General features: G+C 36.4%; 2 protein-coding genes across 2 annotated transcripts; both read left to right on the top strand.

Annotated features, from left to right (window-relative positions):
* Positions 1-5,727: 5,727 nt before the first annotated feature.
* On the top strand, positions 5,728-8,524 carry LOC137628600 (uncharacterized). The gene has a single exon (XM_068359754.1). It carries the CDS (start codon positions 5,728-5,730, stop codon positions 8,368-8,370), a length of 2,643 nt encoding a protein of 880 aa, XP_068215855.1. The 3' UTR covers positions 8,371-8,524.
* A 5-nt stretch (positions 8,525-8,529) lies between these two features.
* Positions 8,530-9,330, top strand: LOC137628599 (uncharacterized). The gene has a single exon (XM_068359753.1). The coding sequence runs from the start codon at positions 8,530-8,532 to the stop codon at positions 9,328-9,330; it is 801 nt and encodes a 266-aa protein (XP_068215854.1).
* The last annotated feature ends 3,417 nt before the right edge of the window (positions 9,331-12,747 follow it).

Here is a 12,747-nt window from a genome sequence, read left to right as displayed (position 1 = left end):
GTTTTTCCTGTCAAATTATTAAAAATGTAAATTGAATGATAATGGAATTTTTTTTTTCTTTTTTAGATTTATGTTTCGTTGAATGCCCTTAGCGTTCCAACACAAAGAAAAAAGTATTCTCTCTAAAAACTTATCATTATGTTTAATATTTTCTTCTGCAGGATGATATACTATATTGAAAGATATGATTGGAATGCAGTCTAATGTTCATAAATCAAGTCATTTTCCTTTTACGTTGAAATATCTTTACTTTTTTTCATCTTATTTTGAGAAAATATATTCTTTGCTAATTGTCTTTACTTAATAAATTAGAGTGTGCTAGTGTTTGCACATACATTAGAATCAAATGCAAAGTTAGTTAGTAACTGCTAAAGTTAACTAACATTAGCATCTTCCAAAAACTGTTTCTGATATCTGTTAACCTACTCTGCCATTAACTATGGTAAGTCTCTAAAACTCACATAGAATATGTAAAGGTTTTTATTTCATAAGGATGTGCGTGAAATTTACTTTAGGGGACATTTTCCCATACAAATGTGGGATTTAGTCAAAACTATAAGACAAGACGCTGATTACAATGTGAGCCGCATGGACTACGAAAAACCATCTAGGCAGTTATGGAAATAACTGGGTCCTGCCACAATCCTTGAAGACCTGAAGTGTACTTTTATTGGTGGAAACCATGTGGAATGATATATATCATATAGTCTGTGTTTATTTTAACTGTGGAAATATCGAAAAATTTTATTTGTACGTGATACTTGCCAGTTAAACAGGTGATTATATCATTGCAGACTAAAGATAGTATTTTTTGGTATGCAGTATATTGGAATGTCGGACTCTTTATTCATAAAAGTTACTGAAATCTCAAAACGTTGAAGTGAATTAGTGTAACAAACTTTGAATATATAGAAATACATTTAGCCCCCCCCCCCCCCGAAAAAAAAAAGAAAATATCCTATGTAACAATCTACAAATCTCCTAGAACAATCACTAGTATCTTTTTTTGAAGAATTCGGTGCTCTCATTGAGATGATGAACATAGTGAAAAACGAATTAGTTATCTGTAGAGACTTCCATTTTTGGATGGATGGCGCATCAAATCCTGATGCTTTGGCATTTAGTGACTTACTAGAATTATATCAACTAGTAGATAATGTCGACTGCACAGCTACTTTAACTGTGCATACGCTAATCTTAGTTCTAAGGGATAACATGAATAATATTGTATCTGATATAAAAGACGAAGAGAAATGTACCATCTCCCCAATACACAACCTTATTATGTTTAGAAACATGTATTATTAAAGATAATAAAATTTACACATAATTAAAATATTTCTCCTATCGCATTTATTGAAGGAGTTACAAAGAAAATAAATAATGCAATCAACATTCCCTGTGATAATGATGACCAACGTCTGTTAGGAGCTAAGTGTGCTATCTGTCTTATGACCACTTATAATAAGGTGAGTAAAAGTGAATATGATACCATGTGCCCATATGATACCGTAAAAGACTAAACTCTTTGGTTTGATGGAGAGACCTTAGTAAAAAAAAGAGGGAAAAAAAAGGTAAAGAAAGAAAGTGGAATAGATTTAAAACTGAAAGTACTTGGGTAGAATACAACACTGCTGCGTGTCAATAACCACCTACTAAAAAGGAAAAATAGTGAATACTATAAGAGAAAGATCCTCGAAGCAGCAACAGACATAAATCAGTTATATCGTCTCCTGAATAGGATAATGGATAATGAAAAAGAAAAGAAGCTACCTGATGGATACAGAGACCAGGAACTAGCAAATCATTTCTAGTATTCTTTAAAAACAAAATGGAAAATATAACCTGGTCATTTTTAAATACTCAATATCAGATTAATGATACACCAGGCACTCAGACAAAATTGATACGAATTAATAACATAACACAAGATGGCATCACCAGAATTATCTAGAGAGCGAAGAAAACAAACTGCGCGATCGATCCTATGCCATTATCTGAAGTAATTAAAGAGAGAGAGACTTTTCTAGTCTAGCCGAAATAATAATGAGAATAGCAAATGCAAGCGTTGATGAATGTCAGTTTCCTAAATCTGAGAACATGGTTATTCACATCAGTTCTGAAAAATGCACTGGACTACCAGGAATTTAGCTCATATAGTCCTATTTCAAATCTATCCTTTGTCTCAAAAGGGCTTGAATATGTAATTTTTGAACAACTATTCAGCCACTTAAAAGTAATAGAATATTTGCCTGACAACCAATCTGCTTACAGAAAACTATACTCTATGTAGACAGCCATCTGCTCTGTTGTAAATGATATGCTAGAACTGATGGATGGAAATAAATGTGGTATCTTGATACTGCTCGATCTCAGTGCTGCTTTTGATACAGTGGTGAACTGCTACTAAAGGATCTACGGTCCATCGGCATTGAAGATCAAGCCTTCGAATACTTTAAAGACCACTTAGCTGGTAGAATTACTGTCTACAAATTGGAAACTCTTATTCATCATATGAACCCTTAAACAGAGGGGTACCCCAGGGGATTGTACTTGGCCTAATCTTATTCTGCATCTGGTCTATCGAAAATGCTACAAAGGCATGGCGTGAAGTTTAAATTATTTGCAGATAACACACAATTTTACTTCTCCATAAATGATATGCATGACACTACTGGAACTCTAAACCGAATTCTTGATAGTGTTAGAGAATGGATGATATTTAAACAACTAAAATTAAATGAGAAATATAATTTTCTGTGTTTGAGGAACGAATTAGAGGAAAAATATTTTCCCTTTTTTATAATGAAGTAACCGCCAGGTGGCGTTTCAAGTTGTTTTCGTGTTGTTAAGCAGTAAAGTTGTCATTCAGCTTTGGGTAACCGAACAGTAGACATCGATAATTTTTATATGAAAATATTTAGTATCTGTTCAGCTTATTATGAATGTAAAATTTCAAAATAATTATAAGCATTGTGTAATCATGTTATGTTTTGAGTTTAAGAGTATATGCTGTACTATCAGTGATAGAGAGATGAAATGTCTTCATTCGGTATATCCAAGTGCTACATCTAACGATTTCCAAAATAAAATGTTGAAATGGTATTCAGAGTTTGTATTGTTTGTTTGGTGAAGGTTTCGTAATGGTAACCAGGGAACAAAACTGAATTCATGGTGGTGGGCAAGAGAAACAGCGTGAGAAACTTAGGTGATATTCAAATGAACATAAATAAGGACTCGGTGCCGATATCTAGTGAAGTTCGAGATCTAGATGTATTTCTTGACTGTAACCTGTCTCTAAAGGCCAAGATAAATAATGTAATGAAAACTGCTTGTTATCATCTAGGAAATATTGCGTTTATAAAAGAGCACCTAGAAGAAAATTCTGAAAAGAAACTTGTGATAAACTGTGTTATTACCAGGACTGACTACTGCAACTCTATCTATTACAATCTACCAAAAGTGCTACTCAAGAAATTGCAAAACATAATAAACAGAGGAGCCAGATTGATAAAAGGTGATCCACCTAGAGAAAGGATCACCTCTATACTAATTGATTTACACTGGCTGCCGATTAAAGCGAGAATTGAATTTAAAATATGCACAATAACCCACCAAGTTATCAGAACCGGGCGTCCAAAATACTTAAGAGAACTGCTACATATTGCGCTGCCAACAAATCGTGTCGACACGAGAATAGTTACATATAGCTTCAAACTATTGGAACCTAGATACATGCCTACTTTAGGCTCCAGAGCCTTTAAATATGCGGCCCCGAGACTACTGTATATAATAAGCTCCAGCGAAACATTCGAATGATTGGAAACATTAATGCTTTCAAGAGGAAACCGAAGACTTTTCTTATTTCATGAGTCTTTTGACAGTGACGATTTAACAGTAAATGAAGAATGCGCTATATGAAAAGTTGAATACTCTGAACGAATAAGGTAAAACGACTGTGGAAGTCTTGTAGAGAGCGGGGTTCCCCTGCTGTATGGGCCCAGAAAAGCAGCCATCAAAGTAAAGTAAGTAAAGTAAAATGTAGTCAAACGTTTGCAGATGGATTTCAATTTTTTTTTTCGCATGAATTATGTAAAAAACATTTGGAGCCGCTGAGAATTTTCTAATATGACAAATAAGGAATCATTGGTAATTCAGCATTTTGAAGTTACTTTAATATCAGTCAAGAAAGGTAAATGTGAAATCGTAATAATGTACAAGATAAACATGAATTGATAATTCATTGTTGATAATAATTAAAGAGCTTGAAGAATAAGTTTACTCATTTGTATATATATATATATATATATATATATATATATATATATATATATATATATATATATATATATATATATATATATATATATATATATATATATATATATATATATATATATATATATATATATATATATATATATATATATATATATATATATATATATATATATATATATATATATATATATATATATATATATATATATATATATATATATATATATATATACAAATTTTATGATTTGGAATAGAAATAGAATGACTAAAACCAGTTATTTGTTGAATAGTTTTTTAAGTTTAATATTTTCATCCATGAAATATCTGCATGATTTTTAGATACCTTAATTTCTTCAAGGGAATCAAATTATCAAAATGGACATTAGATTATTTAAAACGTCACTGAACCTGATAAGCAAAAATTCATAAATGGAAAGAAAAGTTATAAGAAAAATGCATTAATCCGAGTAACGAAGGAGTATAACATACATAAAATCAATTCTTAAGTAGGGGAAAAGGAATAAAAAAAAAAAGTGGTATTTTTGTTATGCGTATTCATAAAGAAACTGAAATAGAATTGTCATCCCAAAGAGAGAGAGAGAGAGAGAGAGAGAGAGAGAGAGAGAGAGAGAGAGAGAGAGAGAGAGAGAGAGATTTCCTCACCATTTCTCAACATTTTATGCACGATGGAGCTTATCATCCCTCTACTTTTGAATTTTACTGCTAAATTGGATGGAGACGCATTGCCACCTACCAACCCCCAACACCCGACACCACCTCCCTCTTCAACCTTCAACCACCAATTTTCTTTTTCAGTGTCATCAGAAGAATATTAGGATGTGAGTCTACTCTAGTCAGTAAGATTCTTTATTGTAAATAGATAAAAACATTCAGAGAATACAGACCTCTATCATGGAAGGTTGTCAACCTTTTATCGATGTCTAAGGTCCCCTTTCCTCTTGGTAAGGGGTTGAAGAGACCTTTTAGCTATGGTAAGCAGCTCCTCTAAGAGAAGGACACTCGGAAATCAAACCATTGTTCTTTAGCATTGGGTAGTGCCATAACCTCTGTACTCTGGTCTTCCAATGTCTTGGGTTAGAATTCTCTTGAAGAGGGTACACTCGGGCACACTATACTATCTTATTTCTCTTCTATCGTATTTTCCTTCCTCTTTTTTTGTTAAAGTTTGTATAATTTGTAACTTTTTTAATGTTGTTACTGTGGTAAAAATAAACCTGTTTATATTATCCTGTTGTTCATAAGGAGTGTTGTAATGTATGTACCTTCTTAGTTAACACAAATGTTTATTTATGTTTATGACTGTCTGATAATGTTTGTTTTGTTGTTTACAGTATACAACTGCAGTGGAATTGTTAATTGAATAAAACCTTAGTTCTGGATACACCGGGTTTACTTCAATTTATTCAATTAATCAATTCAGTCGCCATGGAACGGCTTCTGCGCCCATCCCGGTTTGATGTGGACCCTGACTCTGCCCAGGCTGCCAAGGAGTGGACACACTGGCTGAGGACATTTACAAACTTCGTTGAAGCGGTGCAGCTGACTACCCCTACGCTTGACAAACTGGTTCTTCTCACTAACTATGTGGCTCCTAGTGTGTATGACTACATTTCTGAGTGTGAGACTTATGAGAACGCTGAAGAGGTTTTGACATCTTTGTACGTGAAACGGAACAATGAAATATTTGCCAGGCATCTACTTGCCACTCGCAGGCAAAACTCGGGTGAGTCCCTGGATCAGTTCCTGCAGGCACTGAAGCTACTTGCTAAGGACTCTCAATTCAAAAGTGTAACTGCGGAGGAAGCATGTGACAGTTATGTTCGGGATGCCTTCATTAATGGTTTGGTCTCTGGTGCAATACGCCAGCGTCTGTTGGAGAATTTGACACTGAGCTTAAATACTGCTTATGAACAGGCCCGCACTCTAGAAATGGCCCAGAAGCATTCAGCCTCCTACTCTTCAGCAGAACCTGTTAATGCTGCTGTGTCAGCAATGAATCGAGAGGAGGAATCGTTTAGTGCTGAAAATAACAGTTTGTCTGTTTCTGCTGCTACTTCTAGTGCTCGATGTTTTTTTTGTGGGAACAACCGGCATCCCCGAACTCACTGTCCTGCTAAGGACGCAGTGTGTTTGAAATGTAAGAAGCAAGGACATTATGCTAAGGTGTGCCGCTCTGTGAAACAGGCGAGTGGCTCTTCTAGCCCAAAATATTCTTCAGCAATGCTAGCTTCTATAGTGGGGGCCTCCCCTAAGTGTCTTGAAAAATCTATAACACCTCTTAAGCTTAATGGTAGCCCTGTCAGTGCCCTTATTGATACTGGGAGTTCGGACAGCTTTGTGCGTCATAATTTAGTGGACGTAAACAAACTAACTATGTCTCCAGAGCATGGAAAAGTCTCCATGGCTGATGAATCCCTGTCCTCAAACATCTTAAGTCTGTGCAGTGTGGACTTGGAGTTAAAAGGAGAGACTTATCACGGTGTTGAACTCAAGGTGTTACAAAGATTATGTAGTGATGTGATTCTAGGCCATGACTTCCTGAGGAAACATTCTGGTCTGGAAATGGATTTTGGAGGAGAGAAACCTCCTTTGAAGATATGTTCACTAGGTGTTGTTAAGGTGTCCCCTCCTTTCCTTTTCAAGAACCTGACGCCAGATTGTAGACCAGTGGCTAATAAGTCAAGACTATACTCCTTGAGTGACAAGAAGTTCATTGAAGCGGAGATTGAGCGTATGATGTCGGAAGGAATAATAAGGCCCAGCAATTCTCCTTGGAGAGCTCAAGTGCTGGTGACATCAGGGGAGAATCAGAAAAGGAGGATGGTTGTAGATTACTCTCGTACTATAAACAAGTTCACTGAGCTTGATGCTTACCCCTTGCCAAATATCGACGAGATGGTGAACAACATTGCACGGTACAAGGTGTTCAGTACCTTAGATCTGAAAAGTGCTTATCATCAGGTTGCAATAAGAGAAGAAGAGAGACCGTACACTGCATTTGAAGCTGGGGGTAAACTTTATGAGTTCAATCGCATTCCATTTGGAGTGAAAAATGGAGTGGCTGCTTTTCAACGTGTGCTTGACGAAATCCTTAAGAAAGAAAAAGTAGGTGGTACATTTGCTTATGTAGACAATGTTACTGTGTGTGGTGAGACAGAGGAGGAGCATGACCAGAATTTAAGAGGGTTTTTGAAGGTGGCTGAGGAATACAACCTGACTCTAAACCACAGCAAGTGTGACTTCAAAGTCAGAACCATTAAATTACATGGGTATTCAGTAACGGATGGGGAAATCAAACCCGACCCAGAACGCTTGCAACCACTGTGGAATCTTTCACCCCCAAAGGATGCAGCTTCTCTTCGCATGACCATGGGATTGCTTGCACATTACTCTAGATGGATCCCAAACTTTTCAGAGAAAATCCGCCCTCTCACACAAGCCAATGGTTTTCCTTTATCTACTGAAGCACTGCAAGCTCTCGGGAACTTGAAGAAAGACATTGCTAGTGCTGTGGTAACAGCCATTGATCCCACCTCTCTTTTCACTGTGGAAACGGACGCCTCAGGTCATGCAATAGCAGCTACTCTGACACAGAATAATCGCCCAGTGGCTTTCTTCTCCCGCACTCTCACTCGCAGTGAACAGGGACATTCTGCAGTGGAAAAGGAAGCTTATGCCATAGTGGAGGCATTGAGGAAGTGGAGACACTACTTAATTGGACACCATTTCAAGCTCATCACGGATCAGCGTAGTGTAAAGTTTATGTTTGACTCTAAATCAAACAGTAAAATAAAGAATGACAAAATAGCAAGGTGGAGAGTTGAACTCTCATGTTTTCACTATGATATAGTATACCGTCCAGGAACAGAGAACATACCAGCTGATGCTCTCTCCCGCATCTGTGGTGCCACTACTTCTGATAAACTTCGAGAACTTCATGAAATCCTATGTCACCCAGGAATATCTCGTATGATGCATTTCGTCCGAGGGCGGAATCTACCTTACTCGATAGAAGAAGTGAAGAAAATTACCACCTCTTGCCAAGTGTGTTTAGAGCTCAAACCTTGATTCTTCAAATACTCGGGACAACTGATCAAAGCAACCCAGCCATTCGAGAGGCTGAACTTAGATTTCAAAGGCCCAGTTCCCTCTCAATCTAGAAACAAGTACTTCCTCACGGTTGTGGATGAATTTTCAAGGTTCCCTTTTGTTTTCCCTTGCGCTGATATGACCACTCGAACTATCGTCAGTTGTTTGGTGCAACTATTTGCTTTGTTTGGTATGCCAGCATACATCCACACTGACAGGGGTGCATCTTTCATGTCTGAAGAGCTGAAGGATTTCCTGATGAAGAAAGGTGTAGCTACCAGTCGCACTACACCTTATAACCATAGAGGGAATGGTCAGGCTGAAAAATATAACGGAATTATATGGAAAACTTTAACATTGGCCCTTAAGACAAGAAACCTTGATGTGTCCCAGTGGGAAACTGTTCTCCCAGATGCTCTCCATTCTATACGCTCCTTGTTGTGCACTTCCACGAACAGTACTCCTCACGAGCGCCTTTTCCTGCATAGTAGAAGGTCCACCACCGGCCAATCGTTGCCTACTTGGCTTATCCAAGGAGGACGTGTTCTCCTGAGACGCCATGTAAGACACAGTAAGAACGACCCCTTGGTGGATGAGGTTGAAATTGTAGAGACGAACCCTGAGTATGCTCATGTGAAGCTTTCAGATGGTAGGGCGACTACGGTTTCATTAAGACATCTTGCTCCTATGGCTAGTGACTACAGAGAAAATTCAGATGATGGGGATCCTGCACCTCAGTCCGAGGTTCTTGAGGAATTGTCAGTTGCAAATGCTCCCCAGGAGATTGCACGTGGTTTCTCCCATGTGGATACTGCTCCTCAGAATGACACTCTTCACGAATCACGTACAGTGCCTCAACAGGTAGCCTCACCTCCTCCACTTCGAAGGTCAGAGAGAGTGAGGCAACCTCCAAAGTACCTTCAGGATTACTCCACGTGAACTTAACTCAGAAGGGAAGAATGTGGTAAAAATAAACCTGTTTATATTATCCTGTTGTTCATAAGGAGTGTTGTAATGTATGTACCTTCTTAGTTAACACAAATGTTTATTTATGTTTATGACTGTCTGATAATGTTTGTTTTGTTGTTTGCAGTGTACAACTGCAGTGGAATTGTTAATTGAATAAAACCTTAGTTCTGGATACACCAGGTTTACTTCAGTTACCCTTAAAATATTTTATTTTTCCTTGTTGCTTTTCCTGTTGGAGCCCCTGGCTTATAGTATCCTCCTTTTCCAATTAGGGTTGTTACTTAGCAAGTAATACTACTACTACTACTACTACTGCTACTACTACTACTACTACTACTACTACTAATAATAATTATAATAATAATAATAATGATAATAGCTTTCCCTACTTCATATGATGACCGTAAATGATCCTGTTGTATAATACAACTCCTGGGTCCGAATGGTGATTCGGAAGACCGCCAAAAGTTTGCCCATTTCTGATATATCTTGAAATTTTCATAAAAATTCGTATGTAACTTTCCGAGTTACGCTGTTCGAAAGAAAACAAACAAAGAAGCAAACAATCAAACAAACAGTCAAAGATGAGAACATAACCTTGGCGGAGATATTATCTAAAGGCCCAATACCCTCTCTGTTTTCCCTTAGTGCAAGAGGAGATTTCTTAGTTTACATCTCCTAAACGATCCCAAGCAAAGAAAGAATGAAGTTTAGCTCGCTTGCACGAAGAATGGTATTTCTAAGATAATGTAATCCTCGAGGAAATTTTAATATATCTCTATGGAGCCAGGTTGAAACTCATTTTTCATTTCAAAGGTTAGTGAATTTTAGTTCTCTGTCAAAACAGAAATCTTCATTATCTTATTTTTCTCCCATGATATAGCAACTGATGCCTATAATACAGATGAAATACTTAGGCAGCAATTGCCAGTCTAAATGAAAATACACTTTAGAAAGAAGCCATCGCTATCATGAATACTAAAAACCTGCACACAAAAGGAATAAATTGAAGGAAATTGAAGAGGTCTCCATACAACTGATTCATTTAGGAAAAGCTTAACACTCAAATGTCTGTAAATTACACAAATAAAGAGAAGTAACAAAATGGAGAAACTCTTTCCACTTTCCTGCGATATTTCTTCTAATGATTTGCACCTTATGTGGCAGATTTAAAAAAAAATGAGAATAAATGAAACCAAAATATTATAGAGCCAATTGTATTAAATGGCATGTTAGTGTTGAAATGGAATAATTAGATGGAATGCACTTGATATATATATATATATATATATATATATATATATATATATATATATATATATATATATATATATATATATATATATATATATACAGATATTGAGCAAAGCAAAAAAATCTATTTTTGGGTGAGATAGCCATGTCGTCCTGATGGAAGTTCCTTTTTGGTAGCTTCCTAGGGTATATTTGATTACGGTGATATTCCCAGAGAATTTTACCTTAAGGCAGTGGTTCCCAACCTTTTTTTCGGGCGACCCCAATCATGCACCTCAAGTCATGACTGCGACCCCACTAGTTTAGTTGTATAAGTATTATTATATATTAATAGTTGTTGGCTGTAAAAGTAAGGGATAGTAAATATCCTTCTATAAGAGGGATACTATAAGATTGGAAAAGACAAAACTAACATCATTAAATTTTATTAAAGCATTATAAATTTTAAGGCATAATATTAATCAAAAACCCCACTTCTGGAATAATATTTTGTCACAATCCACAGAAACAAACCAAAAGTATATATAAATGTTTTCTGTTAAATGGTAAACTGATTTTATTGTGAGCCTTGGATCTGGATCATGAGGCTAAGTTTCTCTATTCGTGGTTCAGTCTTAGATAGAGGGTAGATAGCAAGGAAAGTGACGAGGCAAGGGACAAGGAGGAGGATGTGTAGAGAGGAGGGGAGGGGTCAAGGAAGGAGTAACAAGGAAAAGAAGTGTAATATATTTGTAAATTGCAGTAAATAAGACGAAGCAGATATGAAAAAATCAATGGAATACAGCACTCAAAATCTTGCCAAAACAACAACCACAAAAACCAACCATATACAATACTCCAAATCTCTAAACAACTGCCAAAACAACAATCTCAAAAACCAACGACGTAAAATCCTCCAAATCTCTTACCAACTGCCAAAACAATAACATAAAAAAACAGCGACATAAAATCATCCAAATCTCTAAACAACTGCTAAAACAACAACCTCAAAAACCAATGACAAAATCCTCCAAATCTCTGAACAACTGCAAAAACCAGAACCTAAAAAACCAGCGACATAAAATCCTCCACATCTCTAAACAACTGCCAAAACAACAACCTCCAACACCAATGACAAAATCCTCCAAATCTCTAAACAAATGCCAAAACATCAACCTAAAACACCGGCGACATAAAATCTTCCAAATCAGTAAACAACTGCCAAAACAACAACCTCAAAAAGCAGCGACATATAATCCTACAAATCTCTAAACAACTTCCAAAACAACAACCTCAAAAACCAGCGACATAAAATCCTCCAAATCTCTAAACAACTGCCAAAACATCAACCTAAAACACCGGCGACATAAAATCCTCCAAATCACTAAACAACTGCCAAAACAACAACCTCAAAAACCAGCGACATATAATCCTCCAAATCTCTAAACAACTGCCAAAACAACAACCTTAAAAAATAGCGACATAAAATCCTCCAAATTTCTAAACAACTGCCAAAACAACAACCTCAAAAACCAGCGACATAAAATCCTCAAAATCTCTAAACAACTGCCAAAAAAAAACAACGTCCAAAATCAATGACATAAAATACTCAAAATCTCTAAACAACTGCCAAAACAACAACCTCCAAAACCAATGACATAAAATCCTCTAAATATCTAAACAACTGCCAAAACAACAACCTTCAAAACCAATGACATAAAATCCTTCGAATCTCTGAACCACTGCCAAAACAGCAACCTCTATAACCAATGACATAAAATCCACCAAATCTCTAAACAACTGCTAAAACAACAACCTCAAAAACCAATGATAAAATCCTCCAAATCTATAAACAACTGCCAAAACAACAACCTCCAAAACCAATGACATAAAATCCTCCAAATCTCTGAACCACTGCCAAAACAACAACCTCTAAAACCGGCGACATAAATCCTCCAAATCTCTAAACAACTGCCAAAACAACAACCTCAAAAACCATTGACAAAATCCTCCAAATCTCTAAACAACTGCCAAAACAACCTCCAAAACCAATGACATAAAATCCTTCGAATCTCTGAACCACTGCCAAAACAGCAACCTCTATAACCAATGACATAAAATCCACCAAATCTCTAAACAACTGCCAAAACAACA

This window comes from Palaemon carinicauda, chromosome 36 (genome assembly GCF_036898095.1).
Source record: "Palaemon carinicauda isolate YSFRI2023 chromosome 36, ASM3689809v2, whole genome shotgun sequence".
NCBI classification, from domain to species: domain Eukaryota; kingdom Metazoa; phylum Arthropoda; class Malacostraca; order Decapoda; family Palaemonidae; genus Palaemon; species Palaemon carinicauda.
This window is presented reverse-complemented; position numbering and strand designations above follow the sequence as displayed.

Excerpts from the sequence above, each read along its gene's own strand:
- LOC137628600 (XM_068359754.1), top strand. The coding sequence starts at position 5,728 with ATGGAACGGCTTCTGCGCCCATCCCGGTTTGATGTGGACCCTGACTCT.
- LOC137628599 (XM_068359753.1), top strand. The coding sequence starts at position 8,530 with ATGACCACTCGAACTATCGTCAGTTGTTTGGTGCAACTATTTGCTTTG.